The sequence below is a fragment of the Halyomorpha halys genome, unplaced genomic scaffold (assembly GCF_000696795.3).
Source record: "Halyomorpha halys isolate HHAL.00 unplaced genomic scaffold, Hhal_1.1 Scaffold450.1, whole genome shotgun sequence".
Classification (NCBI taxonomy): Eukaryota; Metazoa; Arthropoda; class Insecta; order Hemiptera; family Pentatomidae; genus Halyomorpha; species Halyomorpha halys.
In genome coordinates, this window is record NW_027111919.1 from 790,910 (window position 1) to 811,714 (window position 20,805).

The 20,805-nt window shown below is 27.6% G+C and overlaps 1 protein-coding gene across 4 annotated transcripts in view; it reads right to left on the bottom strand.

Moving 5' to 3' along the window:
* LOC106682906 (ankyrin-3-like) overlaps nt 1-20,805 on the bottom strand; it is a 52,494-nt gene that overhangs the window by 31,166 nt on the left and 523 nt on the right. For 2 of the 4 annotated variants that reach the window (XM_067049836.1, XM_014424026.3), the window contains exons 2-17: nt 19,646-19,778; nt 17,567-17,730; nt 14,745-14,900; nt 13,560-13,688; nt 13,114-13,311; nt 12,225-12,379; nt 11,659-11,800; nt 11,087-11,293; nt 9,398-9,535; nt 9,006-9,155; nt 8,607-8,747; nt 8,374-8,529; nt 7,727-7,825; nt 7,406-7,603; nt 7,145-7,328; nt 4,959-5,060 (exon numbers count right to left, since the gene is read on the bottom strand). In XM_067049836.1, the coding sequence (XP_066905937.1) occupies nt 4,959-5,060; nt 7,145-7,328; nt 7,406-7,603; nt 7,727-7,825; nt 8,374-8,529; nt 8,607-8,747; nt 9,006-9,155; nt 9,398-9,535; nt 11,087-11,293; nt 11,659-11,800; nt 12,225-12,379; nt 13,114-13,311; nt 13,560-13,688; nt 14,745-14,900; nt 17,567-17,644 (2,233 nt within the window). In that variant the 5' untranslated portion in view covers nt 17,645-17,730; nt 19,646-19,778. The remainder of the gene's footprint in view (nt 1-4,958; nt 5,061-7,144; nt 7,329-7,405; nt 7,604-7,726; nt 7,826-8,373; nt 8,530-8,606; nt 8,748-9,005; nt 9,156-9,397; nt 9,536-11,086; nt 11,294-11,658; nt 11,801-12,224; nt 12,380-13,113; nt 13,312-13,559; nt 13,689-14,744; nt 14,901-17,566; nt 17,731-19,645; nt 19,779-20,805) is intronic. The other 2 variants (XM_014424028.3, XM_067049837.1) reach the window with 1 other exon arrangement.

Consider the following 20,805-nt stretch of genomic DNA (forward strand, 5'->3'; position numbering starts at 1 on the left):
TAAAATTTATTTCAAGTACCTCTAGCAACGTGTTTTATGATATGAGAGTCTTAATTGGTATTATGTAAAAGCTTTTTAGTAATAATAATTGGGAAATAAATATTAAAAAAAATTAATGATTGTATTTACATTCTTCATTTAAGCATCCTATAATAATGCTGTATTCTAGAGGTTTCTTAACTTTGTTTTTATTAACAATTAAGATAAAACGGTTTCATTAATCAACAATATTTGAAAAGAGGATTTTTTTTATTAAATTCTGAACAATGGAATGTCATTCAGTAAATTAATAGATTTATCAATGTAAAACGCCTTTATCAGTTTTTCTGAATGTATTGTAGTTCCTACTATAGTCAGTATCAAAAGAAAACAATACAGTTTTTGTAATCAAAGAACTTTTGCTTTAGGTAGCAAAACAAAATGTAGGAAGTTTAGACAAAGAGATAATTTCTATTAAAACACAGACAATAGTATAGTGTGGCATGTGACAATTATGAGGATAAAAGTAAAAGATTAAGTCTGACAAAGTAAGAATTAGCCATTTTTAAATAAGGAAAAAAAAAAAGTAAGAATCAGAATTTTCATTTCAATTTTTTACTAATAAACCTTAATAACCTTGTAATGAAAATCACATAATGTTTTATATTAGTCCATTACGAAAAAAGTGAAAATCAGATTAATTTTCATGCTTTTTTTAAAATAAAAAATTTAAATTAAATATTTAAATAAATATTATAAAAATTGTTAACATTGAAATTTCATATTTATTTAAAAGATTTTCTCTAAGTAACAATTAATTTCCAATGTTAAAAGAATAACTAAAGTAAAAATAATAAGACAGAAGATATTAATAAACTTATTAAACCATTTTTACTCCTTATTTTTCAATCCTTAAACCTGAGACGAAGACCTCAGTTGGGACCTGCACAACAACCAGACATCAGGTTTGAGGTGCTGCCTTGTTACTAACGGTAAGCTTTGTATACATACATGTTTTAAACAATAATTTTAAGGATGAATTATGGTAAAAAAAATTGTAAATAACAAATTAATTATTATTATTATAATAAATTCAATTAATTTAAAATAATTATAGGATTAGTTAAAATTATATGATTTTTTATTTGTTTAATTTCTTCAATTTTATTGCTATAGTTTTAGACCTAATGTAAAAAAAGGCTGCATTCCTACCCATATAAAAATAGTAATGAATTAAGTCCACAAATTTATTCATAGTAATAAATTTATTTGTTTTAATATTTTAATAAAGTTTATGGTTTCATAAAAAAACATAGTATTACGTTTATTTATACCTTAAATTCTGATGAAGATGAGGTTAAATATCAAAGAATATAACTAAAAGGAAAAATAACTTAAATGTCATAGAGGTATAGGAGACTGATATTCCTACGTGAAAAGTTCAGAGTTATATATAAATTACTTTGTCTAATTATAACTTTAATTAAGGCACTGTTTGATTAATAAGTTCTACATATAATTTCATTTCTGTCAACATTAAATAATAAAATTATAATTAATAAGTTAAAAATATTTTTGAATCTATATTATCTATCTTTTTTAAAAATAAATAAATATTAAAAATTAGAGGTATTTACAAATTATAAATTCACCATAAAAAAAAGAAAGAAAAAAAAAAGGAATTTCTTATATTCGTTAAAACTCAATTAAATATCTTTTCATGTTAATATAAAATGCTTCATTAATCTAGTCTTAATTAAAATATAGATTATTTAAAAGAGTGATTTAAATTACAACGGAATAGAAGTATCCATTAATTTCTTAAAACATTAGTAATATAAAATAAACGAATGATAACAGAAAGCGGTTGGAATCAATAATGAGAAATTTAATTGTAAAACAAATATATTAAATAAAAGTTACCAATAAAATAAAAAATAAAAAAATTGAATAATTTTAACCTGAACTCACCTAACAGGAGTTGACCACTAATAAGAATCCCATTTACCACAAAATTACAGCTATTATGAAAGACAACCTTGAATGATTTCAGAGATAAGATGATTTCAAAGAGAATTTTGAGAGGCAAATATCATAAAACAAATTTCCAATCGATCTAGGCAGAATAGTTATTTCTGCTGATATTCTTATACAGAATGCAAATAGGAATAGAGATCTATTACCAACTCAAGAGGCAATAGTTCCAATGAATGACTGCCTCATAAAATACTAGATAGTTGAACTTTTATATATCAGACTAAAAAGTACCTTGAAAATAATTAACATAAAGAAAAATTATAATTTTTAATCAGTGATATACATATAAAAAAAATTGCAGTCGAATTTTTATGAATAAAGGAATTTCATGAATTCCTTTTCATGAAGAAAATAATTTAATAATTAAACTGAATATCTTTTTATATTTAAGACAGCTACATATAATGTAATTAAGATGTGGTTTGATAAAATACATATACAGTAGATATGAAAAAAAATATATTGATTTTATTTTTGGGCAGAGAAATCACAATGTTATTTGTAAATTTCTTGATTTGAAATATATATTTTATTAAATAAACATAAATTGTTTATTATCATATAAAAAGATTTCTAAATAACAGTTAACAAAACATAAGAGTTTCAGATGTACAAAAATAAAGAAATCTTTATTGATTTAGTAAGAAAAAAATTTAGTAGAAAATTTAAATACAGGATATTTCAAAATTATATCAATTAATCATAGGCAAGTATATGAATCATATCTTTTCAAAAGAGGTAATAGTATCTTGAAGTGATTTCCTAACTTATTCAAGATTTGTTCAAGATAAGTTGTGTGCACAACTGTTCCGTTTGTTAATGATATCTTACTAAATATGGTAGCAATAATTCTCGAAACATTGAAGTTAATAAAATTGTTCTGAGACTTGTTTTACATTAAATGTAACACATTTATTCATTAGAATTTATGAGTATTTTTAAAAATGGTCTAAAAATTATGTTCACAATAGGAGCTCAAAACAAAAATCCAGTTCGGACACAGTTTAGAGATATTGATTTTTTTTATTAATTATTGTTCTATTTCATTGTTAAAAAAAAAAATAATCATGTATCAATAAAATATATTTTACTTTTTTGTACTAGAATATTCCAAAGCTAAATTCAGCATAATTCAGGGTTTATTCAGCCATTTTATTATCATTTCTTTAAAATAAAAGAGTTAAAATTGTTTATAGATCTGTTTTATTTAGTTACCATGGCATATCCCATTTTAAACCCAAATATGGAATAAGGAAACAACCAAAACTTTTCTGAAATTATATTTTGTAAGATGTATCAATACATTTTTCAAGAATTTTCAATTCACAACAAAAAAAACAAAACCAATAACAGTGTCTGTCTTTAATCACTGTTCAATTTAGATAGTCTTGTTTTTGTTGAAAAATTAAAAATAATATCAACATAGCTAAAAAAAAACATAATTTAACAAAAATGCTGGTTGATTCCTTATTGAATATTTGTATTTATTTTTTCTGTAGTAATTTAAATAATCAATTTAAAATCAAATGTAATAAATTACACCTATATATTAATACCTTAAGTTTTATAACAAGTGAAACGTTTCCCATGGAAACTAAAAGAGAAAATTTAGATTTTAATGTCAAAATTTATAAATAAAATAAAATAGCTATGACTATGAGGTGTATGAGGCATTTCATTATAGTTTGAAATAAATTAGAAAATAGGTAACATAACTGTGATGTTTTAAATGATTTTTAGAAATGGATTAATAATATATGTTAATTAAATCGAATAATCTGTATCCAAGTTAAGTCTCAAACATTCTTTATTATTACTTTAAATGTCCAAAATTTTCGCCAACCTGGCCGTCCTCCAGGACAATCTATTAAACAACAGCTTCTATTATACATTAATTTTTAACAAATAACTACTAATAAATTAGCATACCTTAAATATAAATGTACACCTCACATTGAACAATTAAAAACTTTTTGCAAACTATACCCAGTTCAACAAATTTAGTCAAAACAACCTATGAAACAATAAAATAATAGAAAATCAAATTTATTAATAAATTTACGTTATGTTATTTTATGTTTAATTACTTATTTTGTCTTATTTGTAATTACACATTAATTTTTATGTTACTATTTACAATTAACTTTAATATGAATTTCAATAATAAAAGAAATAAGGATTTACACCAAAATACAGTTTGTAAATTAATTATATGCCTAACCTGATCGTAAGGTAGCTTACAAATATTGTTTGATAAGTAAGTGATAATAGTATTAAATTAATCTGTAATTAAAAGTTTTAAAAATTAATAATAAAAAAGTGAGAAAATGGGTAACGAAACATAAGATAAGGCAAACGTATTGATAAGTTACTATGATTCCATAGTGTTTCATTGTTTTTTATATGTTTTGACTAAATTTACTGACCTGGACAGACTGGTCTGCAAAACATTTTTAATTGTTGGATATGAGGTGTAAATTTATATTTAAGGCATACTAATTTATTAGTAATAATATTTTTTGTTAAAAATTAATGTATAAAAGCTGTTATTTAATATGTTGTCCTTGAGGATGCCACATTGGTCGAAACATTGGATATTTTAAGCAATAATAAAGAATGTTTAAGACTTAACTAGGATATAAATTATTTTATTTAATTAATAAAATCAGTCTGAATTAGAAATGAAAAGATTATGTATTATATTAATATTTAGGAATAAGAGTTTAGAGTGTTCCCCTCAACTCATCCTTATGTACTTGTATCTATAAATATACATAAGATATACATAAAAGCAGTAAATAATTAGTCTACATCTAATAGATAACATGCATACAAGGTACATTCAATGTTAGTAAAATATAGGCAGGGATATTACATACGCTTACAGTTCAACTAATATTAGATGAAAAAGAAAATTATTATGCGGAGGAATAAGAACTTACGAGTATATAACATTTGCCCTTGGTAGTAAGGAAGGTAGACATGCTGAGCATGGGTAGGTTTCCCATAGTCATTCATCGTTACTGCGACCATATCATCCCCACCTAGAGCCGACACATCACACTTGTACTCCCTTCAGCATTTCCCACTTTCACATACCACCGTTATCTTCTCCCATGATGTAAACAGTAAAACCTCAATTAAACGGAAGGGATAGGAATGAATAGATGATATCACACTTGTTTTAATAGGGACAAATTTGTATATTTAAATTTGCAAATAAAACTGAAAATTACAGATTCATTGCAATTTAATGAAAATGACACTTCAACAGGAAAGCCCTCTAAGGAGATATACTCATTAGCACAATAAGATTAATACTGGAAATTTATTTATCACATTAAAAGTTCAAAATACGACATAATACTTGTATAATATGGCATTTTTAAGTATTCACAATTGCTACTACAATTCATGTATTGCTGCTTTGTAAGAAGTGAGTCCAAACTAAAAGATTGGATTTTGAATTTATCTGCAAGAACTAAATGTACAAAAAAGGAGTATTTTTTACTTCCACATACTATCTTTAAAAGTTCCCAGTTGATAAGGTCTGAAGTTAATGATATGATGCTACAGAAGGAAAATTACTTTATTAAAGAACATTTTTAGCAAATAATTTAAAAATTTAATGTTTGAAGTTAGAACATTCTCTATGTGAAATGCCAATTTTAAGATTGATATTAATAAAATATGTGTGAATTAAAACCAGCATGGACGGTTCTTCTGCATGATTAATGATAACAAAAATAAAAGAAAAAAATTAAAGCAATATATATATTTGTATTAATATTATCTCAAAAATAGGTATTCATGATTAATTTGAACCAATCACAGTTTTATTTTTAAGCACTTCATAAATTGGGAACAATTTGAAGCCCGGATAATGGAGGCTTTACTGTTTATAAATAAATTAAGATTTTCAATATTGCACTGCCCTTCCAACCAAGCATAGAAATAAGCAGAATGTATCTGTTATCAATGTTTGAAGAAGTTTCAATTATTTTATTAAATTAAAATTAAAAACTGCAAGTTTAAAGCTTTAAGCCAAATAAATGAGCTTAACATTGAAAGAAAAAAAAAAAAAACTTTTTGGGTATAGCCAAGGCAATAGTAAAGTAATTTTGCGACAGATAAGAACTGAAGCAATTCGAAACATTTAAAGCACTGAGTTTTGAGTCAATTCTTAATAAGAAAATTTAAGGTGTCAATACTCCTGATTCGCAACACAAAACTTAATACAAACTATGGTATAGTTATCAACAATCTTCAAGATATTTCGAATTTTACTACTAAAAAAATTCTTTTTAATTTCGTTACAATTTATAACTCTTAAATACGAGCTGTGATGGCCAAACATATTAATGTGACAATCCTAAAGAGTTAATTTTGGATGGGAGTGGGTTCAATATATCTCAGGGTCAGTTTATATTAATTTTCTGGCAATAATGAGTAATGAAGAACTAGCAAAACCTGTTTACCGGTTCTATAAATAAACTATAAATTTAATGGAAGATTATTGATTGACCGTGTGTATAGATGAATGGAATATGGTCTGGGTGCGGTAAAAAAAAACTCAAATAGTAGATAATTATACTATTTTATTGGGCCAATAGTATAATTATCTACTATTTGAGTTTTTTTTTACCGCACCCGGACCATATTCCATTCACATATAAATTTAATGTTATTGATATTAGAATTATTTTTTATGAATATAAAATAAATCAATTTCACAAAACCCAATAAATAATCAAAGGGACAGGTACAAGTACTAATGGCTCATCCTCATCCTAGCGGTAAAAAATATAAATCACAGTCGAAAACCTCAAGATCATGAAAAGTTTCTTGTGGCGAATTCAGAGAAAAGACCTCAAGTTTTACTCTTAAAAACTGACTAACACTGTATACTCTTCCCTTTCATTAAGAAAGAATTGAGTTTAAATTGAAAAAAAAAAAAAAAAAAAGGAAAATTTTACAGAAAACAAATTCAGAACAATATCATGCTTTCATTAGAAATACAATTTACCCTTTTCCAATCTTTTTTTTAAATGTTCATCTAAACAGATATAACATAAAATACAAAATGAATCACATTGTTTTTTCATGCTGAAAATATTATTTTTAATACCTCCATCATCTTCTGAATCCGACATAAATGTTTCTTGCATGGCTTCAGGAGCGACGACTCTATATTTCTCCTCGACAGTAACAGTTGTTGTGGTTGTAATTGTTGTTTCGGTAACAACTTTCAGCGTTTCAACAACAGTTATATAGCCAAGCTTATTGGCTATAGCCAGAGGAGTTAGTCCTTGCTGTAATTTTTAATAAAGTAAATTTTTTGATAATATGAATGATCCAGAAAAATTGAAAGTAAAGAAAGATTACATACATTGGTAACAGCATCAGGTTTAGCCCTAGCGTGCAGAAGCAGTGTGATGACCAAGCAATGCCCTTGTTGTGCAGCCTGATGAAGAGGTGTGTAACCGAGGACTGTCGAGCTCTCGACATTGGCACCCTGCTCTAGGAGCCAACGTACCATGCTCACTTGTCCGAAATGACAAGCAGTGTGGAGGGGAGTGTACCCTGCCTATGAAATAAAATAGAAAAATGATTAAAAACTAAATATAATAAATAAATAAATTGCTCAAAGTGTTAATTAAAAAAATATTCTGATATGACATGTAAAGCATTAATACAAGTACAAATATACCTTAGTAACTGAATCAATTTCCGCATTATTCTTTCCTAAAATGGCTGCAACTTGTACTTTGTCCTCTTGAGCACAAAGATGAAGTGGAGTGAGTCCATTCTTCAGTAAATAAAATAATAAATATATATTAATAAAAATATAAAATACTAAATTATATATCAGTGTATGGCGTCAAAAGTTCTATACCTTAGTAAAAGAAGAGCCAATGTTCTAATATATATAAAAACACATAAGTGTTTATGCCATTTGTTGATTCTAAAAGGTGGGAGTAATAAATGAAATTAAGGCTAATGTCCTAATGTTACTAGAAAGATTTACTTTTAAATTGAAGATTTTTTCAAAGGGTCAATATCAGATCAACAATAAAATAAAAAATGGCCAATGTGCATTGAAACAGCTTTTTCTCCAAACGAAGAAAATGGACATTGGCCCTTCTTTTACCAAGGTACAAAATTAGTAAGGCATAAAAAAATTGAAAAACATTCAAGTAATACAAATTGACTTTAATTATTTGTTGATGTAACTTTCAATTTTCTGAACACAAGTAACTTAAAATCTACATAAGCCCTGATTCCATTTACACACGATTTATCAAAATTCAACTTCACTGTGAATAACATACTTCAAATAATTATTCATCAACTGACCTTGGAGTGATGATTGACATCAGCCTGGTGTTGAATCAATAATGTAGCCATATCAGAGTGGCCTTCCTGTGCAGCAAGATGTAATGGAGTAAAACCAGCTTTCGATTCAGCATTTGCTTTCGCACCGTACTCCAGAAGAGTTGTTGCTATATCCATCTGAATAAAATAGCAATAATAAACAATAATTTAAAAAATAAGTCTATAATTCATCTTAAATAAAAACTCAAAAATACTTGATTCTTCTTAGCAGCAATGTGAAGGGGAGTATGACCATTCTTTGCTGTTGCATGAGGGGAAGCACCATTTTCCAAAAGTAAAAGAGCCACATTTTGGTTATCGTAATGACTAGCAACGTGTAAGGGAGTCACACCATTCTGAAACAGGCAACAACAGAATATAATTATTTATTACTTAAAGTAATAATAAAAACACTAAAATAACATCCTATTAACATTAATTATCCCTGTATAAGCAATACTTGCTTGTCTATTCAATGGGAGTATCTATTTATTTCATGTAATATCTAGCCTTTTTAATAAAATTTGTTAATTAAAAATGCTGGACAATGCTATTTTAAAATGATTATTTTTAATGCAACACATATTTGAACTGATGTAAATTGATTTCTTTACCTTGCCTTGTGCATCAACAGGTGCTTCTCGTTGAAGAAGAAGTTTGGCCACCTTAAGGTTACCATACTTAGCAGCTAAGTGAAGAGGTGTAAAGCCCTTTTTAGTCGTTGCATCTAAGGAAGCACCATTTTCTAGGAGAACTGATGCTACCTGTTGAAACAAAAAACGAAATATAAAAATAAAACATAATAAACAAACTAAAAAGAGGAAATTCTAATTATACAAGATATAAGGGTCATACCCATAAGAAATGACAATATGAGCATTTTCCAAGCTCGATTATAATGTTTTGGTTGAAAAATATCTTTTTATTCTATTTGACATTATCTAAAACTTTTTTTTTCAATCAACTAGTTCTTAAAAAAAAATATTCTGTATTGTAAAAAAGTTACCTCTTCTTGACCTTCTTTAGCAGCTATGTGTAATGGAGTATATAGGTCTCTGGTAGTTGCTTGAGGAGAAGCACCATGTTGAAGCAACAGCATCGCAATATCAGCATTACCGAGTCGACTTGCTACATGAAGAGGAGTCTGAAATAATAAGCAACGATAGTGAAATAAAAACAGTTACTTATTTTAAAATTAGATCTAGAAGTGTTATAATCAATAAGAAAGACAGAAAGTTTCATGTCCGTTAGCCAGCCATGTTTAATTTCTAATAATCTATTTTTTAATGCCAGACTTAGAAATAATAAACTGATTTTTGAAGAACTCAAACAAAATTTAATTTTTATTATACAGCAATGATTGGTCATGTGATAAATCAAGGGGATGGTCCATGAGGCATTCAGAAAAACAATAAAAAAAATATTTTGAACTATTTATTAAGTATTGACAATTCAACTCAAATTGAACATCTTCAGGGCTGCGATGTAGATTATAGTAAATTAATTTTAAATAAAATTAAGATACAAATTTAATATTACTGATGGACAGCTGTGGCCTACAAGTTAAACTTATCTATAATTATTTCATAAGAAATGCATAGTTAATTTAATTTATAATTAATTAATTAATTTAGTTCATAGGTTCATAATATTTTTGGGGTTAGCAGCAACACTTTCAATAATAATGTATAATCCCTTGATACAAATAGTCACCTTAAGTAAACTATAATATATTTTGCCTTGAAAGACAAAAAAAGGTTTTGAAAATAATTTTTTGGAATATATTACATTATGCTTTACTACTAAAAGTAGCATTAAGATGGCTTAAGGTTGAAGATGATGACAAATAGGTGTGTCTCAAGAGATGGTAGCACTCATGACTTCTTTAATTTCCTATTTTCTTATAGAGAAAAAATAGGGCATTTTATGATCTAAAATATGAATTTTTTTCATTATGATGGGAATTCAAAATAGGTTTGAAAATGTTTTTGTTAAAACTTGAAATCTAAAAATTTTGATTGAGCAACAGTGTTGAAAAAAATCTTGAATCAAAATATTTTTCAGTTTTCGAATCGATCCAATGGTTTAATCAAAAACAGAAATTTTAGATATCAAAGTAATACTGCCGCTGCCCCACTTGAGTTGGGGAAAGGGTAAGTGTAAATTACTTCATTTTACCTGTAGGGTCATCTTGAAGACTTGGGTCTATCAATATTTTCAACATTACATACATAAATAAATTTCTTTACAAGAGACATGATCAAATAAAAGATACTTCGGAAACTAATGGGGTAACTTTACTTTGATATCTAAAATTTCTTTTTCCATTCGAACTGTCTGCATTTGAAAACTGAAAAATACATTGGATTCAAGATTTTTTTTTAATGGGTCTTATAAAATTTTCAGAATTAAGGATTTTAGATTTCAAATTTTATCGAAAAAAAAAAATAGTTCAAAAATTTTCAAACATATTTTCTTCGTCATAATGAAAAAAAAATTGCATATTCTGGGTTCAAAATCACACTATTTTATTTCATAGAAAAGTGTGTTGCCCCTTAACGTCCCTTTTAGCCTTAATAAACAAAGATAAAATGGAAATTTAAGATATTGTTTCACCCAAATAACAAGCCAAAGTTGTTGATGATTAAATCATTTTTTATTTATGTAATTTGCAAACTAGAAAAATAAAAATTACCTGTTCTTCCCTTGCTTTAGCATCTACTGTAGCATTGTACCTCAGAAGGACTCGCACTATATCAGCTTGGTTCGCCCGAGCCGCAAGGTGGAGGGGTGTCTCACCTCGGACTGTGGCAGCGTCTGGTGACCCCCCCTTCTGAAGAAGGCATAGTGCTATTGTCATGCAACCCATGAAGCAGCTTACGTGAAGTGGAGTCAAACCAGACTGTAAATTTAACAACATTAATTAAAGATTTAATTACAGAAATAAATTAACTATTTTAACAACATATAAATAAAATTAGAATGATTACTTTTATTTTCTCATTCTCCATTTTATTACAAAATTCACATTCTATAATTGAAGCAGAATCAATAAAAAAAAATCATCATTATAATGATTAGCAAGATAAAGAATCTGTTCCTTTGGTTCAAAAAATTTATTTATAAGAATCTGAATACATGATCAATGTAAAATCTCAATTTTGAATAGGTCTCTTTCCGATGTAGGAGTGCAATAAACTGAAATATGAAAAAAATGAGGAAAAAGTGCAAGTAAAAATATTTTCTAACAATATCTTAATTTAATACCTCCGTTGTTGACTCAATCGAAGCACCATATTTAAGCAGAAGTTCTACAACTTTTATCCTATTCTTCTTGCAAGCAATGTGAAGTGGTGTGAATCCATTAAGTGCTCTGGCATTAGGGTCAGCTTTTCGGTCCAAAAGCAGCCTAAAAAAGAGTGACATAAAAATTTTATAAACTCCGTTAACAATGTAACAACCAAAAAATGATGAGTATAATTTTTTTTCTACATCTATAAACTAAAATTACTACTGTTAAAGTAACCTTATTATCTATCTTATAATAGCAACATAGTTTGATACAAAATAGAATCCTTAATTTACTAACTTAAATAATAAATACTAAATAATTCAAAAACACTATCCAAAATTATAGTCTCAAAACATTTATTTCATTCACACGTCCAACGTTTCGGCCAATTCGGCCATCTTCAGGGTCAATCTCAAATTACTATGAGACATATCATCCTCCTTAAAGATTATAAATAATTAAATAATAAATTAATTTTTAAGCATGAGAAAAAAAAGTATTAAAAAAAAAAAGAGTCAACTCATGATATTGATGAATATACCTAGCAACTGGAACATGCCCACAATGTGCTGCTACGTGCAATGCGGTAAGATAATCGACAGTGATGTCATCCACGGGAGCACCGTGGTAGAGTAATATCCGTGCTGCGTCTACGTGATCACCTTGTGCAGCCATATGCAGTGCTGATAATCCATTCTAAAATTTTATAAAAGTTTTTAGAATTCAAATAGTTCTAAATAGTTCATAAAAACACAAAATTAACTTAATAATTATAACCACTACTATTTAGAAAATAAAAATATAACATGTTAGTTGATAAAAAATTAATTTGAATATTTAAAAAAATTATTTTTGAGATTAATGGAACTGGTATTAGTAAAGATCTAGCTTAATAAAGTATATCTGCCAAGTTAGCTTATTTGTTTTTTTCCCAGATTAACCAAACAGAGTCTAATAACTCATAGTCACAAACTTCTAGACTTTCTCAATCAAATCCAAGAAAATTGGGGAAAAAATTGCATGCACAATGACTATGCTTTATTTCATATGTAAGTTACTGAAGTATGCCCAAATAAATGGCAGATATACATACCCAGGTGTACCCAACAAACACTACATCAACACTTTGGAACAGCTTAGGAGATTTTGATGAAAGTTCGTATTCATATTTCTCATAAGCCAGTTAACAACTAATTAGGAATAGAAAAGCTTTATTAAGTATTCTATGCATTTTCGTTCCAAGGAGACCTTTTCATTTTTCTTTTTTACTATCATTTTAATAGGCTATGAGAGGTTTTTTATAATGCCTCAACTATAAATTGAACTAAGAGCTAAATACACATTAAGATCTCCATTATACTGATACCTTACACTATCAATAAATACTAAGAATAAATATAATGATATATTTAAAAAAAAAAAGAAGAAACCTTTGTTTTTGAAGTGAGAGGTGCTCTGTGTTCGACTAGATGATCAACTACCTCATGGTGACCAGATCGAGCAGCACAGTGCAGCGGTGTGAGTCCGTCTCGGGTCTTCGCTTCAATATTTGCCCCTTTGTCAAGCAGAAGTGAGACCATACCCATCTTGCCCCACTTGCAAGCAACATGAAGTGGGGTGATGTTATGCTGGTATAGACAAAATTACAAAACATTTTAGCTAGTTAAAAAATAAATTGATATGAATTTAAAAGAGTATATAAACTTATGAGCTTATTTTTGTTCTAATGAAAACATAAAATCACTAAAATAATGTAGTATTAAAATCAGAATATGAATTTTTTTTACATATTTTTAGTTCCATATAATTCCTTGATTTTAAGGGAAAAAAAGTTTATATACACTACAATAATTATCAACTCTATCAAATATCTTACCTTGGCAGCAAAATTAACATCTGCACCTTTTTGATGAAGTAAATTTGCAATATTTTGGTTACCATAATGGGCAGCGATATGGAGGGGTGTAAAACCACTTTTAGAAGTAACATCAGGATTGTGATCATTCTGTAAATTCGAAGAGAATATTAAAATAAACTTAAAATCATTTATAAAAAAAAAAAAAATCTAATAAAATTATTTAATTAGGAATTATTAAATAAATTTTCAACAATGTAAAAATGAGTTAGAAAGATGACAGGTGCCTATTCAACCTTTTTATCTACATTGTCTCGTAGCCAAGCCACAAGAAGTTACATTGCTGTCAGGTTCATGGAATTTTTATTAGCGATTAAACCCCTTAATGGTCAAGATTATGCTTTATATAAATATTAAATAATTAATTAGAATTAAATAATTCTCACTCTTCATGAACATTAGTTAATGTTATATATCATATTATTAATAAATGATTTTTTTTTTTTGGAGATATGAATATATATTTTCCTTTTAAATAACACTTACTCTTTTTTGGAAACCTTGTAAACAGATACCATTGTACAACTAATAAATAATAAAGTGTGGTAACTCCTACTAAATAGGAGTTAGAAATCAAATAGAGATCATAATAACGACTGCAGAACCTAAGATAAAGTACGTATATATAAGATATAGTGCACACTCTCTGGTGTACCAGTAAATCATGATTGATCAAAGAACTTAACACAATGCTCATGAATTACAACTATAACTTATTAGGATTTTACAGTGTAACTGGTACTTTCTTATCAACGTCAAATATATTCCTGGAACTGAACTGAGGTATAATATGGAGTTCAGTAAGTGAAAAAGTTTTAGTCGTAAAAGTAAAAAAAAAAGTCCTTGAGGGTGATCTGACACACAGTATGCATAATAGCCAACAACTCACTAACCAAATAGGCGACAAATAAGCAAGGAAATGAATATCTTCATAAAACGATCATAACAAAGGGAAACTAGTATACATTCTCAAAAGTAGAATAGAAAATTTGGTAGAATTCATAGGAGAAAATAGGAGGGCCTTGGCATTTCAAAACATCTCTGCCTATATAATAATCTTGGCACCATTAACAGATATCATACAAGTTTTACCATATGGGTATTTCTGAGCCCTAGAAATTTAAAGAAGACTAATCGAGTTGTCACCTGAAGTAAAAGTGTAGCAGCTTTACAGTCGTCTTTCTTCGCAGCTATATGCAAAGCAGGAAGTCTAACCTTCCCTCTCGTGTCGTTTTCAAGCAGTACTGCAACAACTTTGTCATGACCTTGCTGCATTGCCACAGCGAGCGGTGTGAAACCATCCTGTAATAATAATTGAATAATTTTAATGATACAAAACTGTGAGATATATTATTGATAAAAACTTAGTGATAATAAAAATTGAATTAGCAAATATTACAGGTTTTAGTAAAAGATTAATTTTATACTACATTATGTATAATAATAAATTGATTACAAAAATATTCACAGCTAATCTCGCTTGAACTCAATCTTTATTTACTTTTTGAAAGGGGTTTAGTCTACAAACACTCTTGAGAAAATTGGGATTAAAAAATGAAGGATTTTATATAGTCAGTATAAGTCTATGAAGTTCCTTAAACTGTTGTACCTACAGGTTGCTTACAGCAATATAAATTACATAATAAATTTTAAAAAAAGGAATGCACAATAAACCCAAATTTTTTAATCCTGCTTTTCTTAAAACCATGCTTTTGGACTTTTATATAGAACACATAACTCCTTTTATAAAGCAAACACAGATATAATTAAATGAGTGCTTCTCATAAAACTAAAATGATTAAATTTAATAGGCTAGACAGAAGTAGACTACAAAGACAATAAATCACTCAAGTCTAGTTTAACGACATTTTTTGATATCACAAAATAATGCTGTTCTCACTTATCAGGGTACAATTATAATCAAATGAACTTTTAAAATTTTAAGTTAATTTTCCCCCACTAAATTAGAGAAACACTGCAGCAAACCTTTAAGACTTTTAGATAATTACTCCCTTTAGATATTTATTTTCTTTACTATTTTTTTGCTTGTTAACCACCTTAGGCCCATCATACATTATTAGCTATCCAGCACCTAGTGTCACCAACAGGTAACATAACTTACAGAATGTATAAAAAATATATAGATATCTTTAGCCACTCCAGTGATTTGAAATAACATCATTTGAACTGATGGTTAATTGTAAAATAACAATAATCGGCCTGTTGCCAAAATATTACTCGTTATAATAATTTTGTTGAAGGCATTCTAAACTTTCTTGCAAAACTTGCATGATTTATATTTTGTTTTACTCTAATTACAGAAGGAAAAAAGTAAGTAAAAACACTATATTCCAATGTTATTCCAATTGAATCATCATACATGTATTTTTAGAAAAAGTATCACGAATTATACCTATACCAAATCCAAAAAAAAAATATTTTTTTGTAATTTAGATTCAATATAGTCAGAAATAAAAATAAAGTAAAAAAATATTTACTTGGGACATAAAGGTTATAGTAATATTGTTGAACAGGAAACATATATATATAACATGTGCCAATATTGTTGCAACAATATATCCCTCATACTGTCGATGTATATTGGTAAAATTTGGTTCGGATTCAATAATATTTACCATGTAAGGGCTCATTTAATTTACAAGTTTTTAGAAAATTTAGAATTTAAAAAAATGGTTCATTATCATTTGCACTTATAAGATGAAACTGAACTATTATCCTGCATATATTAGAATGTAAATATTCAATTTAGTAACAAAATCTTTTCACTAAAAAATTTTTTTATTTGCAACATGATAGGTATGTTTGACAAAGTTTCACTGAATAACACATAAGTAACATAAATCATTTTGTTTATTTTTGGTAAATATTTTCGTATTTAGATGAATTTCAATTGATTCTTCTTATTGATAATGCAATTTAACCATTAACAAACTGTTTTTAAAAATTTCAAAATATTAAAGAAACATTATATTTGTCCTTGTGTGAAGGATATCAAGTACAACATTGTAATATCTAATATTAATATTATGTTAATATAGATATTGCTATATATAAAATATCAATATTTTAGAAAGTTTTGGTTTGAAACCATTATAGGAGAGTTGTGGTATCTAGTGACTAAAGACAGCAAAACTGTTAACAGGTTTCTTTGGGGGTTTTTTTATAGTGGAACCCACCGTCAGTCCTTCTAGACATTTTTCATTTATTTTATTTTATTTTTTTATTAATTTTTTTTAATATCGATAAATCGGTGGAAAAACATTGATATATTAAAAAGAAAATCGATATTTTTGTCAACATCCCTAACTTAAATAATAACAAATGGGTGTGTAACTATAAACTATAAGAGATTATTAAATGGGCGATTGTTAATTTAATTTCAGTTTATTTTCTAATTACCACATTGCCATAACCTTCACTCCATAAATAGTATAAATTGTTGGATAAATAAAAAACACAATTCCAAACTAATAACACCTTGTTTGCAGTAGAGAATCATTTTAGAAATATATTAGGAGGAAAATCCAGGTAAGAGCTAGCAAAAATATTACTATAAAAAATAATACTAAGTACTCATACTGTTGTATCTAATTTTCGTTAACCTTCCAGTCTTAATATTTCTTCAAAATGAAACAAGCATGCGCAACAAAGTTGCGTATACCATTGGAAAGCTGATGAAAAGAAGCGACTTTTATAAAATCCACAAGATTGTACTTCGAAAATTCATTGCGTAAGATTCTACAACAATTTTATTTATTCATTTTTTGGTCTATTTTTTGAAATGGATATGTTCCAAAGATATTACCGTACACAGAAGTTTATTTCTCTACTGTGTTCCCTCTGTAGACAATCCTGGTAGGGTAGTAAAAAAATAACAACAGAGTAGTGTACGGTACAATATACCATAATATATATAATAAATGTTGACATAATGAGGTTTAACGCACCTCAGTGGCTAGTCCTTGGTTAGCACCTTTGTTGAGAAGAAATCTAACAACAGCGTCATGGTTTTCTTGGGCGGCCATGTAAAGAGGGGTGAACCCATTGAGTGATTGTACGTTCACGTTTGTACCTTTCTCAACCAGGAGCCTTGCCACTTCCTCCTGACCGGCTGAAACGTAACAAAAGTAAATATTAATAATAAAGTTTAGCGAAAAAAAGTAATCCTACAAAATAATATATATTTTAACTGGAAAAACGAACTACTCCACAAACTATATACATAATTTGGATTCATATTCACTCAATTTAGATTGGTGCATAAGAAATGTTGGATTTTTAAGTGAATATATAAAACTGCATATCTTTTTCCACAAGTTGTTATTTAGTCAAAATATGTTCAAATTCGCTTTGATATACTTTTCTCCCAGAGGGACTTTAAAGCATGTATGTGTGTCTTTAAAAAAATCTGGTCTTTAGAATGATAATTTTTTTTTTTTAAAGATTTTGTGAGTTTATGCTTATGTTATTTAATTTATTTTTTAACGACTTTTCGATCTTTAACAGTACTCTCCCCAAACGCCAGGTTTATATTGCGTGCAGCTTTTGCATTATCATTACTAAGTTTATACTCTTGACAAAAAAATTACACGAATATCGGTGGAATTCATATCGGTACAAAATTCAAAACAAATAACAAAAAGTAACACTTATGAGAAAATCACATTTATTGAAATGTGACTCTCGCATTGGACAATACGACAATAAACGAGGTTATGTTAAAAAGTATAACGAAAACAGGAAGAGAAATGTTTGCATGCAAAAAAAAAAAAAAAAAAGACATTGCATGTGCACCAACCTAATATATTGGAGGTTCCAATGAAAATCACGTCATTAATTTTAATGAAGCCCCTATTTTAATTTATGTCTCTAGTAAGCGTTTGGACTGTACAGCACGTTCATAGCAATTAAATAATAACTTTCTAATTATTCAGTTCTTTAATTGAGAGTTTTGGAATTTATTCTGTTATTGATAAATGGGCTATTTAAGTATTAATTGATACAATTATGGATAATCATCATTTCCAACTAATTGAAATATCTCAAAAAAATAGCCTTTTAAACCTTGTTTCTAATTTAAATATCAAAGAATTCGGGGTTATAACTATACTTCAATAAAATTTATCAAGTCTGGTGCGGTACGCGCATCACTCAGTTTTAAATTATTCATCTATTCTGAGTTGAATTCATCGCTCGTTTTAATACATATTTCTATTTGTTGGTTCTGTCAACAAATTTTTTTAACGATTTTTTATACGTTTTTAACGTTTTGTTCTTTAGCGTTAAATAAGATCCCGTGCTGGGTTAATCTGCCATGTTTCAGAGCTAAGCTGTTTACACACACACACACACACAGGCAAACCATTTTGCGTGACTTGGTTATTTAGACTGACCCTTATAACGCTTATTTCCATATAAAACTCGGATTCTAAATTTTTTACTTCACCTCATATATATTCCATGTAGAGAAAATTGTAAATAAATAAATATATATAAAATAAAAGAGTACATTTTTGTTTGAATAAAACAGCTTCGTTCAGGAAATTCGTTGTGAAAAAGTTCTGTATCAAACTTGGTTATGAAGCAGTTTCGTCCCAATTAATTTTTAGTTTTTTCTTACCACAGCAGAGAACTTTGTTCGGCTTTATTAACCTAGTTGTTAAGGGTTAAAAAAAATCCATCATCTATCTATAGAGGCCATCTTTGACAGAATCTAATCCAGTAAAAATAATTTTAAAAAGTAGATTAACCTGATTTTGTTATAGCAAGCTTAACGTTTAATGTAAACTAGAAAGTTTTTTTTTTTTATTTACGTTATTTAATTTATCTTTTACACCGAACTTAAACACTCCATGGAAGAGGGCGACTTTAAATTTTTAATTTCTTAACAATCTTAAGAATACGAGTCATTATTATTCTACGTTATCTTTTAATGTTAACTACACCCAATTTAAACCTAAATCTTCTAAATCAAATCCTTCATTAAATATTTTCTACAAAATATATTTATAATTAAGGGCATTTACCCAATGCAGCGATGTGCAATGCTGTGTTTCCCTTCTTGGTGGCTGCATCTACGTTGCATCCTCTGGTCAGTAGTTCCTGGACTATTTCGACGTGGCCGTCCTTAGCAGCGAGGTGTAGGGCGTTGAGTCCGTTCTGTCAAATGAATTAAGTAAGATATAGTTTGCCACAGCCATATAAGGTGAAATGAGAAGGTTATGTTTGAATACATCGAAATATTGAAGTTACTAAATTCAAACTTTAACTAATCTTTAAAAACACATTAAAATACAAATATAATAAATAAATCAATACCTCAAAAATTGTATAATCTGTAGCAAGTATTCGTACATAAATGTGGATTTTCCCCTAAACATGTTTTCTTGATACAGCTACCATTTACAATGATTTGAAGTAAAAAAGCAGATGGAAGCTCTTCCAAGAAAACAATTTTGAGAAAAATCCCAATTAATGCATTTCACACCACATAAACACTCCGATTACCTTATATCAAATATGAAAAAAAAATAATTAGTCAGAGAATGAAAAAAATTACTCAGAATATAGAGTACCAAAATTTAAATTAGATTAAAAATTTTAAATGAGAACATTATAAACAATATAAAATCAATGCAGTACATATAAAAATTTTTTTAATTCAAAACTTTTTTTTTACCAATATTGAACAATAAGTAATAGTGATATGATTGCTGTGCACATACATACGAAGAACTATTAAAAAAACATTTATGAATGGAGAAACACTTTATTCAGAAGGTGTTCTGCCCAACTACATTCCATAGCTACATTCACAGTATACTATATCTAATGAAATCCATTTTTTTAGAAACTTATAATATATATAATACTAATTTTTTGTTTGTTTATTCTTTTTGTTCTTTTTTTTTTATTATTCTTAATTATTTTTCTAAAACTCTCTAAATATGTTTTTTTCTCTTAACTCAATACATAGGAAAAAACCCTTTGACAAATATAAAATAAAATTTACCTAGAGAATAAATGTTAAAATTTTAAATATAGTAATGATATATATACATGAAAATCTAATATAGTTTTCCACATAGATATTACTTAATTAGAATGTAATAACACAATTCAACAACTTTTAATAAGGCATAAAAATGAATATTGTATTAAATAAATCAATTTTATATCCAAATCC